General features: G+C 41.0%; 1 protein-coding gene across 11 annotated transcripts in view; it reads right to left on the bottom strand.

Moving 5' to 3' along the window:
* The window catches only part of CDC42BPA (CDC42 binding protein kinase alpha), a 331,226-nt gene that overhangs the window by 100,826 nt on the left and 208,833 nt on the right, over nt 1–21,567 (bottom strand). For all 11 annotated transcript variants that reach the window (XM_054467753.2, XM_054467687.2, XM_054467761.2 and 8 more), the window contains 2 exons: nt 9,401–9,648; nt 23–128 (listed from right to left, as the gene is read on the bottom strand). In XM_054467753.2, coding sequence (XP_054323728.1) covers nt 23–128; nt 9,401–9,648 — 354 coding nt within the window. The remainder of the gene's footprint in view (nt 1–22; nt 129–9,400; nt 9,649–21,567) is intronic.

Here is a 21,567-nt window from a genome sequence, read left to right as displayed (position 1 = left end):
TTAATATGAGACAATCACTCACCTTATCAAGTTCACTCGTCAGCTTTTTATTTTCTTCAGTTAACAACACTTTTTCTCGTTCATACTGTTGTTTGAACTCACTTTCAAATTCTTCCCTTTCACTTTGACTAACACAATTCAAAACACAAAAGGAAAAAAGGGAATTAAAGGTCAATTGAAAACTTGAAATTATTTTTCCAATAGTTACATAAAACACAAAATATCAGATTGAACTGCAGAAATATTGTCCCCATAGAATACAGCTTGTTTATATGTAATGACAGGCCTGGTGAAAGCATGTTCCAGGAATTTATATTACAATAATACTGATTTGTTCATTCATTTACCAAATATTTATGGAGTGCTTACTAGGTGCCAAGGAATTGTTGTAGGTCTTGACAGCTACTGCTCTCACAGAGCTTATATTCTGGTAGAGGTGGACTGCCAATGAAAAGTGAGTAAAATGAACTAATTTCAGATAATAAGTTCTAAATTATATATATATGGCAATGCAAAAAGTATTTGGGAGAGGGTGGCTACTTTAGATTATATAGTCAGAGAAGGTCTCATCAAGGTTGATAATGGACCAAAATGAAAATAATAATTGCCATTTGCTTCACATGCATTACATTCCATCCAAAGGCAAATTAGTTTGAGACCAAATTAGATACTTTTCTTTGTGTATTTCCACCACAATATTCTTACAAAATACAAAGTTGCTGGGCCTTTATTTTGTATTAGGCCAGAGTCACTTCCTAGTGTTATCAATTTGATTAACAATAGTATTCCAAACATTTTGTTCATAATTAGAATTTATGAGTTCAGAAATTTTAAAAAATTTACTTTGAAATAATTTCATTATTATTAGCAGTTACAATAGTACAAATAATTTTTGTATCCTTTTAACCCAGATTCCCCAATTGTTAATATTTTACTGCATTTTCTCTATTACTGTGTATGTACTGATTTCGTTAGTGTTCTTCAGAACCACTGAAGGGAAGCTAGCTGCAGATATTATGCCCTATTACCCCTAAATACTCCAGTGTGTATCTTTCAAAGTCAAGGACACTCTGCCATAATCACGAAGCAATCCTCTCAATTTAAAAAATTAACATTACTAAAAAACTTACCATCTGAATTCACAGACCCAATTCAAGTTATCCCAACAATGTCTCCTTTTCTTATGAAGCCCAGGATCCAACTGAGAAACATGTGTTGCATTTAGTAGTCATGTCTCTTCAATTTTCCTTGGTCTAGAACAGTTCCTCAGTCTTCCCTATCTCTCAAAACAGTTTTATAAGGTATAGGTCTCTAATTATGTACAGTGACACTCAACCTGGGGCCATCTGATGTTTATGACTAGTCTCAAAGAATTCATTTTTGGCTGGAATACCACAAGAACAATGTTTCTCAGTGCATCCCATCAGAAGGTGCAAAATGTTGATCTGCACAACACTGACCAAACCTCTTAGGCTAAGGGTGTAGATTCAGAATGAGTGAAGTCCCCAAGACATGAGATGTGAGAAAGAAAAGAAACTTTTTATGAGAAATGCGAGCCCCTTTAAATAAGCAGGGCCAGAGAGGCACTGAAATGTGACTGCAGTCACATCTTATTCTCCCAATTGAGCTAAGTAATCTACCAGCTATGTGGACTCCAGACTGAGTGTCACCAATAGCTATAAATTAACCCAACAATGCCATATTCTGGACACCATAACTCATACCCTATAGTTCAACAATGTACAGCCAATCATTAATCAATGTTATTTCTACAAACCAGTGAGAATTCCTGACAAAAGACTTTTGTATGTTCCCTCTCCTGATTTGTCCTTCTTTAAAAACCTGAGCCTCTTTTTTGTTCTCTGCAGCACTTCTCTGTTTCCTGGGCTGCAGTCCTCAACCTTGGCCCAAATAAACTCTATATTAATTTTGTCTCAGTTTCTGTCTTTTGGACAACATTCTGGAACCTTCAGGTAGCAAAAGACAGTGCTGAGAACTCTGAACACTCATATTGCTTCAAACCTCTGCAGGTAGAAGCAATCTCATCCCTTTCCTCAAAGCAGCTATAACCTGAGGCAACCAGCCTGTTTTTGCATAAATCATTTATTAACTTCACCTGAAATAGTTACATCAAAAGGCGAGGCCAAGTATCTTTGACACCTACACAATCACTTGTCATTGTCTTCAGGCCTATGATGACAGTTAAGATCACAGCAGAGACTAGATATAAAGGCAATGAAGGTGTTAAAGGATTTTGGCAATTTATATTGGAAGGAGTATGGGCAGCATATAGAAATTAATTCTAAGAGCTGAGAAAGAAAATAAACTTTTTTTATCTGAGGAATGTGAGACCATTTAAATTATCAGGCCCAGAGAGGTATTTAAAATGTGAGAGCAGTCACATCTCACTCCCACCTTGAGCTAAATGATCACCTCTTGAGGCCACTTGCTATGTGGGCTCTAAACTGATGCCAAGTTGCCATAAAATGCCATACACTGGAGACCATGACTCACACGCTATAGTTCAACAACGAATAGCCAATCACTAATCAATGTTATTTTGTAAACCAGTGAAAATTCCTGTCAAACAACTTTGTATTAGACCAGCCCCTGTCTCCTTTTGCTTTTAAAACCCTACTTGTAACAAAGACCTAATGGAGCACTCCTCAACGTAACCTGGAAGTGTGTTCCTGGCAGCTGTCCTCACTTTGGCTCAAGCAAACCCTTTAAACATATCCTGTGCCTCAGCTTCTTCCTTCAGGTCAGAAGGGTGTTACCCCAAGGTGGGCAATAAAAAATTAAATACAGCCAAATTTATCAAATGCACTTTCTCATCTAGGATTTGTGGTTTCATGTGTTGACTCAATATTCAGGTGTAGTTTTTCACTGCTAGGCTGAGTAACTGAAGCTCGGACTTTGGACCCAATAGTGGCCTACAGTCAATTAGCTTGAGATATTTGACTTACCGAGCATAAAGGGTCTACTGGCTCAAGGAGATGAGAATGTCAGAGTGGACCTATTATGTGCAACCTGGTCAGCCACCCACAAAGCACCCGCTTCAGAACACACAGAAAGCACTCCTTTCACCAAGGCATTAATAAATACACCAGTGAGAGGGCACACTAGCATCCTGGAGAAACACTATGGTAGGCGTCTTCAGATGACAGTCTGCAAATGACAGCAGAAAATGCCAGAATGGAACTGCATTGCCTGATTTTACTGAAAATAACAGTATTCCAGATTGGCTATTGTACCATCGCTTTATTTACTTATAGGCTGATGCTTCCAAATCCTCATCCTTTCCCTTAAAATTAAAAGTCACACTTATTTACTTTTAATGAGTTCAATGAACATATACTTAATAACATTTATTTGTGTTTCATTTGGAAATCTGAGGAAAACATCTGTGATGTGTAGACTTCCTATGCTCACCTTATTTGATTATGTATATACTAGAAAGCATGGTGAAAGGAGAGGTTAGGGAAAGAGGATATATGAACCACAAAATGATTCCTTGTTCTCAACCCTAGATTGTGTTAAAAGTTCAATTACATTTCCAACAGTTCTATCAGTACTTTCAGCCATTCCTTCTTACATCTACATACATACAACATTTATTATTATTTTAATATTACAAAGCTTATTTAAAATGATAGTTCTGTGGAGCATGATGACTTATTTACCCTTAGAAGTAAACACAGTTTTAATAAGACTTAAAAAATCTTCTAAGGAAAAAAGGGGAATAAGTTTTTTTTTTTTTTTTTTTGAGACAAGAGTCTCACTCTGTAGCCCAGGCTGGAGTGCAGTGGTGCGATCTCAGCTCATTGCAATCTCCGCCTCTCAGGTTCAAGCAATTCTCTAGCCTCAGCCTCCGGAGTAGCTGGGATTACAGGCACATGCCACCGTGTCTGGCTAATTTTTGTATTTTCAGTAGAGATGGGGTTTTACAATATTGGCCAGGCTGGTCTCGAACTCCTGACCTCAGGTGATCCGCCCACCTCAGCCTCCCAAAGTGCTTAGATTACAGGCGTGGGCCACCGTGCCCAGCAAGGAATAAGTTTTTGAAGACTGTATTGTTATGTGACAAACAGGCATATATCTACAGCAATTTGATGGCCATAGGATGTTAGCAATAAATGAAATTCCATGTGGATCAGTTCTGGGTAATTTTATATGATTGCTTTCTGGTGAATAAAGAATGTAAGTAATCGTTGATCTTAAAAGTGTAACCTTAAAAATCTCCTACATAACATTATTGAAGATAAATTATAATTTAAATGACAAATTCAAGGAAAATAAGCCAACCTCCATCTCCAAGCAAATCTGTCACTTCACTATTATCTACAGACAGATGTTAAATTTAGTTATGTTTAGGAAGCTTTCCTAACACAGAAGCAACTTCAGCAAAAAAACTGCAAAGACTTTCAGAAAAATATGTACAAAAATAAATTGAGTAAGATTTTCATGTAAAACCATTCTTTTTCCTGTTAGCATTAAACAAGCTTAAGTCTCTTCCATATTAAAAATAAAGAAACTCTCCCCATACCCTGTGTCACAATTCATTTCCTAAATCCTTGTCTTCCCACTCACTGGTAAGCATCCTGAAACAGTTTCTGTAACCACTTTTTCATCGCTTAGCTGCTCTCCACCACACTAGAAGCCAAAATCTGGCTTCTGCCTCCACCATCTCAAGTAAACAGCTCTCTCAAAACTCAACACTGGCCTGACTGTGATTACATCCAACCTGCTGGCCACTTTGGACAGTGTTGTCCACTCTTGCCCTCTTGACATGCTGTCTGGCTTTGACCTTCGGGGATCCCATACTCTCCTAGTTTTAGTCTACATTCCTGGCTTCTTTTCAGCTGCCTTTGTGACTCTTCCATCCGCCTTTGTGACTCTTCCATCCTTTCTGTAAATACCAATGCTCCTCAGTATTCTGTCTTAGGTGCTGTCTCTTCCCTCTCTACACATGCTGCCTGAAGTATCTCATCAATGACACTAGCTGGTTTTATTTATGTATTCAGCTGATGGTCTCTGAATCTACACTTGAAGCTTTTGTGGCTTTCAAACTGACTTGACATCTCCACAAAGATATCTTCCAAGCACCACAAGTTCAATATGCCCAACTCAACAAGAGAGCTCAACACATAGACAAGTTCCCACCACCCCTATCTACGTCCATATACTCTACTTTCTCTTCTCATGATAGGTTAAAAAAAAAAAAACAGGATCGAGTAAGGCCAATCCCTTCATTATGAACATCCTCAAGTACTTTGCTCCAGTACCTTCCTCCTCTCCTCTCTCCTCCAATCATCTATGAGATAATTTCTATCAGATTACAAGCATGCTGTTATTTCTTCCACCTTAAAAAACACACACTCACACACAAAAACAAAGAGCAAAATAACTTCTCCGAGATAATTTCTCCTCTATCTATTACCTGATTTCACTGCTTGTTTGTGTGATAACTCCAAGTAACAATAGTTTTACCTCTATGTTCTGCCTCCAACTGCTCTCCTTCCAGTCTCTTTTGATCCTACTGTGGGGTCTCTGCCTCTACTTTTCCACTAAAATTGTTCTTATCAAAGTCACCAATGACCTTCATATTGCTAAACTCAATGTCATTACTTAGTCCTTATCTCACTTGATTCAGAACTCATTTTATTTGACACGCTGACAGACTTTATATGCTTTCTTCACTTGGTTTCCGGTGTTACAGTAGGCAGTCAGGCAGACATAAGCAGGACAGGAGGGACCCCCTCTCTCCACACCCCCAACCAGGAATGGCCACATCAGGTGATGGTCAGGTGGTTGTTAAACTATCTCTCTAAAATACTAATTGGTCACACCTGGTGCCAGGAAACGGCAGTCTCCCACTAGATAGAAAAGCCTGAAACTGGTGATCAGCAGCTTCCCAATAAGATTCAGGAGTTAGGCAAGTGGGCTCAAGCATGCACACTAAGAGGCAAAATGGTGGAGTTTAACTGGTGGCATATGACCTTCTTCTAGGAGCACTCGACCGGTCAGGGAAGAATGCCTCAAGTGAGCACGTGTACAACTTCAGTAAACACACTGTACATGTAGCCCCTCCCAAGTGCTGGAAGGTCACTGTGCATGCAGACAGCCCACCCCAAGGGAAGAATCAGAGAAGGGATGTAACCCCACAGAAGCATGCCAAGTCAAAGGTTAAACCATGCACTTGAATCTATCAAGTCACCCACTTGGCCCAATTCCAAGTGTACTTTGCTTCCTTTTATTCCTGTTCTAAAGCTTTTTAAAAAACTTTCACTCCTGTTCTAAAACTTGCCTCAGTCTCTCCCTGTCTTATGCCCCTTGGTCTAATTCTTTATTCTGAGGAGGCAAGAATTGAGGTTGCTGCAAACGCATATGGATTCACCGCTGCTAACACAAGGATACTAAATTTGCCTGTTATTTTGCTGTCATTCTCACTGCCCTTTCTCTATCCACTTTGCTGGTTCCTCCTCACCTCTAGACTCCCAAAAATTGGAGTACCCCAAGGCTCAGTTCTAGGAAATTTTTTTCTATCTATATCCATTCACTAAGTGTTTTCATACAGTCTCAGAGCTTTAAATGCCATGGAAGTGATACATATTCTCAGGATTTTACCTCCTGCCCCCAAATCTAGGCTGGTCTATACATCAGCCTATTTGACATCTCCAGCTGAATGTCTAATAAGCATCTCGACTGTAACTGTTTAAAATGAGCTCTTTCTGTTTATGAAAGAGTCTTGTCGGGGGAAAAAATGTGCCCTTGATAACACTCCCAATTCCAAACTTGCCTCTCCTGTAGTTGTCCTTTCTAGTAATATATTCTCCCAACTGCTTGGACCAAAAACCTTAGTATCATCCTTGAGCCTTCCTTTTTCTCCCTCATCCCATATCTAGTCCATCAGTACATTGCTATCTTTACCTTTAAAGATCATTAAAATTCAAACCCTTATTATCCCTTTTGCACACTACTCTAGGCCAAAGCCACTGTCATCTTCTGCTTGGATTACTTCAATTGTCTTCTAAGTGGTCTCATCGCTTTTGCTCTTACCTAATTCAGACTACTCTTAACCTAGTATTCAGAGTGATCCTGTTAAAACACAAATCAGTTGTCACTTTTCTGCTCAGAATTCTACAATATAGTCATGTAATGCATAATGACATTTTGATCAACTATGGACTGCCATTAGTCCATAATGCATTAGTACATAACTGCGTAAATTTTTCAACTTTATTATAATCTTATGGGAACACTATGTGGTGTTGAAAAATTCCTATTACCTGTGATATTGTAACTGTTTTACGTACTAATGTAAAGCATTACTCGCGTGTATGTGGTGATGTCTGTGTAAACAAACCTACTGTGTTGCCGGCAGTACAAAAGTATAGCACATACAGTTATGTACAGTACATAATACTTCATAATAAATCACTATGTTACTGGTTTATATATTTACTATACTATACTTCTTATCGTTATCTTAGAGTATATGGCTTCTACTTAATATTTTTTTAAAAGTTAATTGTAAAACAACCTCAGGCAGGTCCTTCAGGAAGTATTCCTGAAGAAGGCATTGTTGTCATAGGAAATGACAATTTCATGTGTGTAACTGTCCCTGAAGACCTTCTAGTTGTGACTCACCAAGAGCAACTTCCAGTCCTGTAAGCTTCATTCATGGTAAGTGCCTTATATAGGTGTACCCTTTTTAAAAAAAATCTTGTATATTATCACATAACAATACCTTTCTCAGAAAATATCCCTAGTGTTAAGTGATGCATGACTGTAATTCCCTGCAATAGTTTTACTCAGAATAAGAAACTATGCATCCACTAAATATGACTTACAAGGCTTTACATGATGTGGCCCCGTTGCCTCTCTCACTTGTCTCTACTATTCTTTTCCCTTTATTCTACTTGAGCCACAATGGCCTCCTCACTATTTTGTAAAAAACTTATTCTTCTCCATGTAGAATGCTCTTCTCACACATCTGTATAAACATCTCTACTTGTTTTAATCTTTAACTGAGAAATCAATCACCTTCTCATCATAGTTTTCCCTGGCCATCCTGTATTTATATAATTTAACCCTCCCCTGAATGCTTCATAGACCCTATTCCCTGTTAATTTTTTGTTCTTAGCATGTATCATTATCTAATATATTCTATGTTTTACTTATAGAAAGTTCTACGGGACAGGAATTTTTTTCATTGTTATTGTCTTTTTGCACCAGTCCCTACAACAGTGCGTCAGACATGGTAGGTTAAAAAATATTACTGAATGAATAAATGCACCAAATTGAATAAACTCAGGCTCCAATATAAGCTGAGAATGACAATAACATACATTCAGTTGCCTGAAATCTAGAAAGCTGAGTATAACTGATAATTTCTCCTGCTCCCTCATTTCTCACAGCTGCTTATTATGTTCTCCAGGTTCTATCTTCTCAGTAGACGGAATCCATCCACTTCTCTCCATCTTCACTATCACCACCCGAGGCCCACACCTCATCTCTCGCAGCTGGATTCCTACCTCCAGCCTGCTCCTCCCACTTTACTCTCCACACAGTAGCAAGAGTGGTCATTCAAAAATGTAAATATAATTATGTCACCTTCCTTCAACGGCCTGAGGATAATGTGCAAATGCCTTGTATTCTGTCATGACTTTGCCTCTATTTTACTTTCCAGCTTCATTTCTCACCACTCCTATCTATTTATGTTTCAGTCATAGTAAACAGCTATCATTTTCTGAATGTGGCATGTCCCCCTTTTCCTTTAGATCTTAGCACATTCTCCCTGGACACTCCTCTCTAGCTACTTCTTTCTTACTAATTATATCTTAGCTTAGAAGTTTATCGTTTCTGTTTTTTTTTCCCCCTGGTAGAGATAGGGTTTTACTATGTTGCCTAGGCTGGGCTTGAACTCCTGGGCTCAAGTAAGCCTCTTGCCTCAGCCTCTTAAGTAGCTCAGATTACAGGTGTGTGTGTGTGTGTGTGTGTGTGTGTGTGTGTGTGTGTGTGTGTGTGTGTGTGTGTGTGTGTGTGTGTGTGTGTGTGTGTGTCAGATTACAGGTGTGTGTGTGTGTGTGTGTGTGTGTGTGTGTGTGTGTGTGTGTGTGTGTGTGTGTGTGTGTGTGTCATCATGCCCAGTTAGAAGTAATTTTGTTCAGAAAGCCTAGATGTACCAAAGTTCTCTTTTGTGCCTCCCCTATATGTGCTCCTATACTTACCATCCCATTCGCTTTTCTATCATGCTGTATTATAATTTTCTATTTGCCAATCCTGACTTTGGTCTCCTTTAGGTCTAGGATATGTTTATTGTCTATTATCTCCAATACTTGACACATAACAGGTACTCAATAAGTATTTACTGTATAGTAAATAATGTGATTCTTACCTTTCTCTTCTGGTTTTTTCCAATTTGTCTTTTAAAATCATAATTTCTTTGTTGAGAGCAAGTTGCTGACCTTCTGAATCATGCAATTCTTTCTTAAGATTTTTTATTTCATTTGCATGTATTCCTTCTCTTTTAGATAATTCTTCTTCATAAAAGATACTTTTCTTTTCCAAATCAGTCTTTAGTTTGGTTATCTCTTGCTGATGTTCTATGCTGCATACTCCTGGTGAGTAACTAATTTGTTTTTGCTATAGAAATAATAACAAAAGATTAGTGCATCTACAAGAATAATAAAATATTTAAATAACTTCTTTCTGTAATATGAGTATTCATATAACTGCATTTTTTGTACATCCTAACAAAAATAAAATTCTATATTAAGTCTACTAACTTTTTGCCTGTCATATATTGCAAATATTTTCCTCAGTTTACATTCCTTAATAGTCAGTCTTTGTTGCTATTTTTAAAAAGTTTTCTTCACACAAAGATTACATGTTATTCAAATTTTTGGCTGGGACTTACATGATTTCTTGCTTTACATTTAAATTTCTAATTTATTTAGAATTATTGTTGGTGTATGGAGTGAGAGAAAAATCTAACCGCATCCTAAATCTGATGAGGAACTGACAAAAAGTTTTAAGGACATCTGTGTCTTAAAAAAATTAAAATGGGCAAAGGAATGGTAGAGTAGAATGTACAAAAATAAAGACAGAAACCTTTTGCAATAGTCCTGCGAGAAATGGCAAAGGTCTAAACTAACATCTCCTTCATACATCTCCTTCTAACATAACATCTCCTCCTAACATACTAGAAAAAAAATGGTAGGTCTCTTCACTTTTAGGTATGATTAAGAAGGAGAAGAAATTGGGTTGAAATCTACCTTTTTAGAAATAAGGCTGAAATATCCTCTCAGTAATAAGAAAGAAAAGAAAATGTAAAGTCCAAAGATTCTTCCAGGTACTGCCTAAAGGGTAAACAGAAACACACAGACTACAGATTATGACTGTAAGATTTCCTAAGCTTTGTAATTTTCCAAAGGTTATTAATTTGTTATATCTTATCTGTCTCCCCAGTTGCAATAAAACTTTTAAAACTAAAAGAACCTATGCACTTAAGTTTAGGGACAACAAAGAATCAAGATCTGGAGGTCACTGTATTCCTTTTTGAAGTCAGTCATAATGATAATAAAAACTGGTAAGCGTAGTTGACTTAAAGTAGAAGGAAAAATACCCTGACTCCTTCATATTTGAAGTATATAATTTAAAAAGAGCAAAGGAAGTGATGTGGGCCAGAGAAATAGCCCTGGCGTACCCACTGCAATATTAACCATTTATCGAAAAAAGGCATTGGTGGTATAGTGGTGAGCATAGCTGCCTTCCATTTATCGAAAAAATACTTTTCATGTGCCAGATCCAGATCGTCCAATGGTTTATGAGGCAGCCTAACATGCAAAAGTCTGCTTAACTTGAGAAGAACCTGAGCAAGGCAGATTCTTGCTCTTAAGCATCACTATGAAAATGATGACTAAATTGACATCTGTGGCACTTACCACTGACCCGTACTATTCTTGCATTTTTCTAACTACTTAAAGAAAATAATACTTTTAGTCTGATGTTCTGTTTATTGTGATGACTGCTGGGATGGCAGCAGCATGTACAATAAGTTTCAAGAAAAAAAAATTCCCCTGAAATCAAAACCTAACAAAGATACCAACAATTATGGTTACAGATGCATATCATTTATTGATAAGAATGTGAAAAGCCAAATAGAACACAAATGATATTATTAAACCATCTGTAAAAAAGAAAAACCTACCAAGAAATAATAGGTTTTATTGCAGGCACCGAAGATAACTTAATGTCAGCAAACTTGTTAATAAATGTGTCATAAAATGAATTATTTTAATAGATTAAATTTTAAAATCCAAATGATAATCTCAGTAAGTACCCCTACCCAATAGCATTTTATAAAACCCAGTAATATTTCCAAATACTACTCTAAGTCCCACAATAAAACCATTACATAAAAAATAATACAGTAATTCTTTTAATTTAAAAGTATCCATTTTGAGCTATCAAAATACTATTTACGTGAAACATCAGAGATACATCGAGTAAATTCAGAAATATCAACAAAAAAGATGTCTTCCATTTTCACTCTTATGCAACATTCATTTCAGACCAACATATAAAATTGTCTCTCTGACCAACATGTAAAATAGTTAAAAAAATGAATATTGTGAAGAAAAATAACATCTTTATCATTTCCATTTAATTGTTCACCCAGAAAATACAAATAAATCTAGTGAAATGTGTTAGAATTGATAGAGTTGAGTAAAGCAATAGCATATAAGATAAACACAAATCAATACTTCCAGATATTAAAATAAGCAATAAACATAACAAAAATTTCATTGTTAATTGAAGGATAATAGTGAGAAATTTCTGATTTATATGAGAAACCTACAAGTCTTGAAACAAAGTATTTAAAAGGGAAGATTAAATGTACATATTCAATATTTTTCATGTTATCGTCCACATAATTCTAATTAAAAGTTCTTTATAAATGTGGAGATAGAAGGGCATGGAGACATGTTTCTACTCCGTGGATAAGAATAAACTGTTAAAAATGTCAAAGAAAATACCAAGGGGTGCATGGGAAAATATACTTTTCAAATATTAAAACATACTATAACTCTTTACTAAAGTATCACTATGACAGATCTGCTTCCCGAAATAATTTAATTCAATATATGAGACATCGTCAGTCATTGGGTAAGGCAATGATTAATAAATGAAATTGGAATCACCAGCTAGCAATAAAATAACAAAAATCAATCTCATGTCATACCATTTAGCAAACAAACTCCTAATAGATTAAACAGTTAATTATTTTTAGACTCAACAAACATCCAAAAGAAAGCAGAATTAAATACTTATCAAAACTCTGAGAGGAGAAGGACAAGCCAAGCTTTGAAGCGACAGAAGAAACACTGAGAAAAACCAACAAATCTTCTATAATTTTAAAAAGAAACAAGATCAAAATTAAGGGATACATGATAAATTGGTGAAATAGTTGCTGAAAATACTTCAAAAAGTAAAATTTTTACTGTGCAGAGTTTTATGAATTGGTAAGAAAAACATTAAGACTACTAAATTAAATTAGCAAATAAAGAGAGAATTTACGAACAGAAAATATGATTAATAAAACAATCCACTAATAAACCAAGAAATAAAGAGGTACAACTTTTTTGGCCTCTCGTATTTGCAAAGATTTGTGGGATTTATCACATAAATTAGGCTTAAAATAATCGCTAACTTCGTTTCTAGGTGCCTATTCTAAGAAAATGATACAGAAAAAGCAGTGCATAAAGGTGTTTTTGGCAATTATAATACTACAAAGAATTTTTAAAGGTAACAACAGAAAACTGGTTACACGGATAATCTTCTTGAATTATTTATAATCACTAAAATTATGTTTGTGATAATTTTGTAATAGCAAATAGAAATAACTAGGTATGTGAAAATTCTACTCAAAATCATTAAAATTATGTTTGCGACAATTTGGTAATTAAAGTAAAAATGTTTATTACACTATTAAGTGAAAAATGTAAGTGTATGGGTTGAACTGTGTTACTCTCAAATTCCTATGTTGAAGCCCTAACCAGCAGTACTTCAGAATGTAACCTTATTTTATTTATTTATTATTATTATTATTATTATTATATTTTAGGTTTTATGGTACATGTGCGCAACGTGCAGGTAAGTTACATATGTATACATGTGCCATGCTGGTGCGCTGCACCCACCAACTCGTCATCTAGCATTAGGTATATCTCCCAATGCTATCCCTTCCCCCTCCTCCCACCCCGCAACAGTCCCCGAAGTGTGATGTTCCCCTTCCTGTGTCCATGTGTTCTCATTGTTCAATTCCCACCTATGAGTGAGAATATGCGGTGTTTGGTTTTCTGCTCCTACGACAGTTTACTGAGAATGATGATTTCCAATTTCATCCATGTCCCTACAAAGGACATGAACTCATCATTTTTTATGGCTGCATAGTATTCCATGGTGTATATGTGCCACATTTTCTCAATCCAGTCTATCATTGTTGGACATTTGGGTTGGTTCCAAGTCTTTGCTATTGTGAATAATGCCGCAATAAACATACGTGTGCATGTGTCTTTATAGCAGCACGATTTACAGTCCTTTGGGTATATACCCAGCAATGGGATGGCTGGGTTGAATGGAATTTCTAGTTCTAGATCCCTGAGGAATCACCACACTGACTTCCACAAGTGTTAAACTAGTTTACAGTCCCACCAACAGTGTAAAAGTGTTCCTATTTCTCCACATCCTCTCCAGCACCTGTTGTTTCCTGACTTTTTAATGATTGCCATTCTAACTGGTGTGAGATGGCATCTCAATGTGGTCTTGACCTGCATTTCTCTGATGGCCAGTGATGGTGAGCATTTCTCCATGTGTTTTTTGGCTGCATAAATGTCTTCTTTTGAGAAGTATCTGTTCATGTCCTTCGCCCACTCCTTGATGGGGTTGTTTGTTTTTTTCTTGTAAATTTGTTGGAGTTCATTGTAGATTCTGGATATTAGCCCTTTGTCAGATGAGTAGGTTGCAAAAATTTTCTCCCATTTTGTAGGTTGCCTGTTCACTCTGATGGTACTTTCCCTTGCTGTGCAGAAGCTCTTTAGTTTAATTAGATCCCATTTGTCAATTTTGGCTTTTGTTGCCATTGCTTTTGGTGTTTTAGACATGAAATCCTTGCCCATGCCTATGTCCTGAATGGTAATGCCTAGGTTTTCTTCTAGGGTTTTTATGGTTTTAGGTCTAACATTTAAGTCTTTAATCCATCTTGAATTGATTTTTGTATAAGGTGTAAGGAAGGGATCCAGTTTCAGCTTTCTCCATATGGCTAGCCAGTTTTCCCAGCACCATTTATTAAATAGGGAATCCTTTCCCCATTGCTTGTTTTTCTCAGGTTTGTCAAAGATCAGATAGTTGTAGATACGTGGCATTATTTCTGACGGCTCTGTTCTGTTCCATTGATCTATATCTCTGTTTTGGTACCAGTACATTGCTGTTTTGGTTACTGTAGCCTTGTAGTATAGTTTGAAGTCAGGTAGTGTGATGCCTCCAGCTTTGTTCTTTTGGCTTAGGATTGACTTGGTGATGCGGGCTCTTTTTTGGTTCCATATGAACTTTAAAGTAGTTTTTTCCAATTCTGTGAAGAAAGTCATTGGTAGCTTGATGGGGATGGCATTGAATCTGTAAATTACCTTGGGAAGGATGGCCATTTTCACGATATTGATTCTTCCTACCCATGAGCATGGAATGTTCTTCCATTTGTTTGTATCCTCTTTTATTTCATGGGGCAGTGGTTTGTAGTTCTCCTTGAAAAGGTCCTTCACTTCCCTTTTAAGTTGGATTCCTAGGTATTTTATTCTCTTTGAAGCAATTGTGAATGGGAGTTCACTCATGATTTGGGTCTCTGTTTGTCTGTTATTGGTGTATAAGAATGCTTGTGATTTTTGTACATTGATTTTGCATCCTGAGACTTTGCTGAAGTTGCTTATCAGCTTAAGGAGATTTTGGGCTGAGACAATGAGGTTTTCTAGATATACAATCATGTCATCTGCAAACAGGGACAATTTGACTTCCTCTTTTCCTAATTGAATACCCTTTACTTCCTTCTCCTGCCTAATTGCCCTGGCCAGAACTTCCAACACTATGTTGAATAGAAGTGGTGAGAGAGGGCATCCCTGTCTTGTGCCAGTTTTCAAAGGGAATGCTTCCAGTTTTTGCCCATTCAGTATGATATTGGCTGTGGGTTTGTCATAGATAGCTCTTATTATTTGGAGATACGTCCCATCAATACCTAATTTATTGAGAGTTTTTAGCATGAAGGGTTGTTGAATTTTGTCAAAGGCCTTTTCTGCATCTATTGAGATAATCATGTGGTTTTTGTCTTTGGTTCTGTTTATATGCTGGATTACATTTATTGATTTGCATATATTGAACCAGCCTTGCATCCCAGGGATGAAGCCCACTTGATCATGGTGGATAAGCTTTTTGATGTGCTGCTGGATTCTGTTTGCCAGTATTTTATTGAGGATTTTTGCATCAATGTTCATCAAGGATATTGGTCTAAAATTCTCTTTTTTGGTTGTGTCTCTGCCCGGCGTTGGTATCAGGATGATGCTGGCCTCATAAAATGAGTTAGGGAGGATTCCCTCTTTTTCTATTGATTGGAATAGTTTCAGAAGGAATAGTACCAGTTCCTCCTTGTACCTCTGGTAGAATTCGGCTGTGAACCCATCTGGTCCTGGACTTTTTTTGGTTGGTAAGCTATTGATTATTGCCACAATTTCAGCTCCTGTTATTGGTCTATTCAGAGATTCAACTTCTTCCTGGTTTAGTCTTGGGAGGGTGTATGTGTTGAGGAATTTATCCATTTCTTCTAGATTTTCTAGTTTATTTGCGTAGAGGTGTTTGTAGTATTCTCTGATGGTAGTTTGTATTTGTGTGGGATCGGTGGTGATATCCCCTTTATCATTTTTTATTGCATCTATTTGATTCTTCTCTCTTTTTTTCTTTATTAATCTTGCTAGTGGTCTATCAATTTTGTTGATCCTTTCAAAAAACCAGCTCCTGGATTCATTAATTTTTTGAAGGGTTTTTTGTGTCTCTATTTCCTTCAGTTCTGCTCTGATTTTAGTTATTTCTTGCCTTCTGCTAGCTTTTGAATGTGTTTGCTCTTGCTTTTCTAGTTCTTTTAATTGTGATGTTAGGGTGTCAATTTTGGATCTTTCCTGCTTTCTCTTATGGGCATTTAGTGCTATAAATTTCCCTCTACACACTGCTTTGAATGTGTCCCAGAGATTCTGGTATGTTGTGTCTTGGTTCTCGTTGGTTTCAAAGAACATCTTTATTTCTGCCTTCATTTCGTGATGTACCCAGTAGTCATTCAGGAGCAGGTTGTTCAGTTTCCATGTAGTTGAGCGGTTTTGAGTGAGATTCTTAATCCTGAGTTCTAGCTTGATTGCACTGTGATCTGAGAGATAGTTTGTTACAATTTCTGTTCTTTTACATTTATTGAGGAGAGCTTTACTTCCAAGTATGTGGTCAATTTTGGAATAGGTGTGGTGTGGTGCTGGAAAAAATGTATACTCTGTTGATTTGGGGTGGAGAGTTCTGTAGATGTCTATTAGGTCCGCTTGGTGCAGAGCTGAGTTCAATTCCTGGGTATCCTTGTTGACTTTCTGTCTCGTTGATCTGTCTAATGTCGACAGTGGGGTGTTAAAGTCTCCCATTATTAATGTGTGGGAGTCTAAGTCTCTTTGTAGGTCACTCAGGACTTGCTTTATGAATCTGGGTGCTCCTGTATTGGGTGCATACATATTTAGGATAGTTAGCTCTTCTTGTTGAATTAATCCCTTTACCATTATGTAATGGCCTTCTTTGTCTCTTTTGATCTTTGTTGGTTTAAAGTCTGTTTTATCAGAGACTAGGATTGCAACCCCTGCCTTTTTTTGTTTTCCATTTGCTTAGTAGATCTTCCTCCATCCTTTTTTTTTTTTTAATTTTTTTTATTTATGAAGTATTTATTGATCATTCTTGGGTGTTTCTCGGAGAGGGGGATATGGGAGGGTCATAGGATAATAGTGGAGAGAAGGTCAGGAGGTAAACACATGAACAAAGGTCTCTGGTTTTCCTAGGCAGAGGACCCTGTGGCCTTCTGCAGTGTTTGTGCTCCTGGGTACTTGAGATTAGGGAGTGGTGATGACTCTTAAAGAGCATGCTGCCTTCAAGCATCTGTTTAACAAAGCACATCTTGCACCGCCCTTAATCCATTTAACCCTGAGTTGACACAGCACATGTTTCAGAGAGCACGGGGCTGGGGGAAAGGCCATAGATCAACAGCATCCCAAGGCAGAAGAATTTCTCCTAGTCAGAACAAAATGGAGTCTCCTATGCCCACCTCTTTCTACACAGACACAGCAACAATCTGATCTCTCCTTCCTTTCCCCACACTTCCCCCCCTTCTTTTCAACAAAACCGCCATCGTCCTCATGGCCCGCTCCCGATGGTCGCTGTCTCTTCGGAGCTGTTGGGTATACCTCCCAGACAGGGCGGCCGGGCAGAGGCGCTCCTCACCTCCCAGACAGGGCGGCCAGGCAGAGGTGCTCCTCACTTCCCAGACGGGGCCGCCGGGCAGAGGCGCTCCTCACTTCCCAGACGGGGCGGCCGGGCAGAGATGCTCCTCACCTCCCAGACGGGGCGGCCGGGCAGAGGCGCTCCTCACTTCCTCCCAGACGGGGTGGCAGCCAGGCAGAGGCGCTCCTCACCTCCCAGACGGGGTGGCCGGGCAGAGGCGCTCCTCACTTCCCAGACCGGGTGGCCGGGCAGAGGCGCTCCTCACTACCCAGACGGGGCGGCCGGGCAGAGACGCTCCTCACTTCCTCCCAGACGGGGTGGCGGCCAGGCAGAGGTGCTCCTCACCTCCCAGACTGGGCGGCCGGGCAGAAGCGCTCCTCACCTCCCAGACGGGGTGGCCAGGCAGAGGCGCTCCTCACTTCCCAGACGGTGTGGCGGCTGGGCAGAGGCGCTCCTCACTTCCCAGATGGGGCAGCCAGGCAGAGGCGCTCCTCACTTCCTCCCAGACGGGGTGGCGGCCAGGCAGAGGCACTCCTCACTTCCCAGATGGGGTGGCCGGGCAGAGGCGCTCCTCACTTCCCAGACGGGGCGGCCGGGCAGAGGCGCTCCTCACTTCCTCCCAGACGGGGTGGCGGCCGGGCAGAGGCGCTCCTCACCTCCCAGACGGGGCGGCCGGGCAGAGGCGCTCCTCACCTCCCAGACGGGGTGGCCAGGCAGATGCGCTCCTCACTTCCCATATGGGGTGGCGGCTGGGCAGAGGCGCTCCTCACTTCCCAGATGGGGCAGCCGGGCAGAGGCACTCCTCACCTCCCAGACTGGGCGGCCGGGCAGAGGCACTCCTCACTTCCCAGACGGGGCGGCCGGGCAGAGGCGCTCCTCACTTCCCAGACGGGGCGGCCGGGCAGAGGCGCTCCTCACTTCCCAGATGGGGCAGCCGGGCAGAGGCGCTCCTCATTTCCTCCCAGATGGGGTGGCGGCCAGGCAGAGGCGCTCCTCACCTCCCAGACGGGGCGGCCGGGCAGAGGTGCTCCTCATCTCCCAGATGGGGCAGCCGGGCAGAGGTGCTCCTCACTTCCTCCCAGACGGGGTGGCGGCCGGGCAGAGGCACTCCTCAGCTCCCAGACAGGGCGGCCGGGCAGAGGCGCTCCTCACCTCCCAGACGGGGTGGCCAGGCAGAGGCGCTCCTCACTTCCCATATGGGGTGGCGGCCGGGCAGAGGCGCTCCTCACTTCCCAGATGGGGCAGCCGGGCAGAGGCGCTCCTCACTTCCTCCCAGACGGGGTGGCGGCCAGGCAGAGGCGCTCCTCACCTCCCAGACGGGACGGCCGGGCAGAGGTGCTCCTCATCTCCCAGACGGGGCAGCCGGGCAGAGGTGCTCCTCACTTCCTCCCAGACGGGGTGGCAGCCGGGCAGAGGCACTCCTCACCTCCCAGACGGGGCAGCCGGGCAGAGACGCTCCTCACTTCCCAGACGGGGCGGCCGGGCAGAGGTGCTCCTCACTTCCCAGACGGGGCGGCCGGGCAGAGGTGCTCCTCACTTCCCAGACGTTGGGTGACTGGGCAGAGGCGCTCCTCACTTCCCAGACGATGGGCGGCCGGGCAGAGACGTTCCTCACTTCTTATACGGGATGGCGGCCGGGCAGAGGCGCTCCTCACTTCCCAGACCTCCATCCTTTTATTGTGAGCCTATGTGTGTCTGCACGTGAGATGGGTTTCCTGAATACAGCACACTGATGGGTCTTGAGTCTTTATCCAATTTGCCAGTCTGTGTCTTTTAATTGGAGCATTTAGTCCATTTACATTTAAAGTTAATATTGTTATGTGTGAATTTGATCCTGTCATTATGATGTTAGCTGGTTATTTTGCTCGTTAGTTGATGCAGTCTCTTCCTAGTCTCGATGGTCTTTACATTTTGGCATGATTTTGGAGTGGCTGGTACCGGTTGTGCCCTTCCATGTTTAGCGCTTCCTTCAGGAGCTCTTTTAGGGCAGGCCTGGTGGTGACAAAATCTCTCAGCATTTGCTTGTCTGTAAAGTATTTTATTTCTCCTTCACTTATGAAGCTTAGTTTGGCTGGATATGAAATTCTGGGTTGAAAATTCTTTTCTTTAAGAAGGTTGAATATTGGCCCCCACTCTCTTCTGGCTTGTAGGGTTTCTGCCGAGAGATCCGCTGTTAGTCTGATGGGCTTCCCTTTGTGCATAACCCGACCTTTCTCTCTGGCTGCCCTTAACATTTTTTCCTTCATTTCAACTTTGGTGAATCTGACAATTATGTGTCTTGGAGTTGCTCTTCTCGAGGAGTATCTTTGTAGCGTTCTCTGTATTTCCTGAATCTGAATGTTGGCCTGCTTTGCTAGATTGGGGAAGTTCTCCTGGATAATATCCTGCAGAGTGTTTTCCAACTTGTTTCCATTCTCCCCGTCACTTTCAGGTACACCAATCAGATGTAGATTTGGTCTTTTCACATAGTCCCACATTTCTTGGAGGCTTTGCTCGTTTCTTTTTATTCTTTTTTCTCTAAACTTCCCTTCTCGCTTCATTTCATTCATTTCATCTTCCAGGGCTGATGCCCTTTCTTCCATTTGATCGCATTGGCTCCTGAGGCTTCTGCATTCTTCACGTAGTTCTCGAGCCTTGGTTTTCAGCTCCATCAGCTCCTTTAAGCACTTCTCTGTATTGGTTATTCTAGTTATACATTCTTCTAAATTTTTTTCAAAGTTTTCAACTTCTTTGCCTTTGGTTTGAATATCCTCCCGTAGCTCGGAGTAATTTGATCGTCTGAAGCCTTCTTCTCTCAGCTCGTCAAAGTCATTCTCCGTCCAGCTTTGTTCCGTTGCTGGTGAGGAACTGCGTTCCTTTGGAGGAGGAGAGGTACTCTGCTTTTTAGAGTTTCCAGTTTTTCTGCTCTGTTTTTTCCCCATCTTTGTAGTTTTATCTACTTTTGGTCTTTGATGATGGTGATGTACAGATGGGTTTTTGGTGTGGATGTCCTTTCTGTTAGTTTTCCTTCTAACAGACAGGACCCTCAGCTGCAGGTCTGTTGGAGTACCTGGCTGGCCGTGTGAGGTGTCAGTCTGCCCCTGCTGGGGGATGCCTCCCAGTTAGGCTGCTCGGGGGTCAGGGGTCAGGGACCCACTTGAGGAGGCAGTCTGCCCGTTCTCAGATCTCCAGCTGCTTGATGGGAGAACCACTGCTCTCCTCAAAGCTATCAGACAGGGACATTTAAGTCTGCAGAGGTTACTGCTGTCTTTTTGTTTGTCTGTGCCCTGCCCCCAGAGGTGGAGCCTACAGAGGCAGGCAGGCCTCCTTGAGCTGTGGTGGGCTCCACCCAGTTCGAGCTTCCCGGCTGCTTTGTTTACCTAAGCGAGCCTGGGCAATGGCGGGCGCCCCTCCCTCAGCCTCGCTGCCAACTTGCTGTTTGATCTCAGACTGCTGTGCTAGCAATCAGCGAGACTCCGTGGGCGTAGGACCCTCTGAGCCAGGTGCGGGCTATAATCTCCTGGTGCACCGTTTCCTAAGCCCGTCGGAAAAGCACAGTATTCGGGTGGGAGTGGCCCGATTTTCCAGGTGCCGTCTGTCACCCCTGGAAAGGGAACTCCCTGACCCCTTGCGCTTCCCGAGTGAGGCAATGCCTTGCCCCTGCTTTGGCTGGCGCACGGTGCACTCACCCACTGACCTGCGCCCACTGTCTGGCACTCCCTAGTGAGATGAACATGGTACCTCAGATGGAAATGCAGAAATCACCCGTCTTCTGCGTGGCTCACACTGGGAGCTGTAGACCGGAGCTGTTCCTATTCGGCCATCTTGGCTCCTCCCCCCAGAATGTAACCTTATTTTAAAATATGGTTTTTAAGAGGTAAATTGAATCAAAATGGTAAGGCATACCCCTAATTCATTAAGACTGCGTCCTTATAAAAGGAGAAATCTGGACACAGACACATAGGGAGAACTCCATGTGAACATGAAAGCAGAGATCAGGGTGATGTATCTTACAAG

This window comes from Pongo pygmaeus, chromosome 1 (assembly GCF_028885625.2).
Source record: "Pongo pygmaeus isolate AG05252 chromosome 1, NHGRI_mPonPyg2-v2.0_pri, whole genome shotgun sequence".
In the NCBI taxonomy this organism is placed as follows: Eukaryota; Metazoa; Chordata; class Mammalia; order Primates; family Hominidae; genus Pongo; species Pongo pygmaeus.
This window is presented reverse-complemented; position numbering and strand designations above follow the sequence as displayed.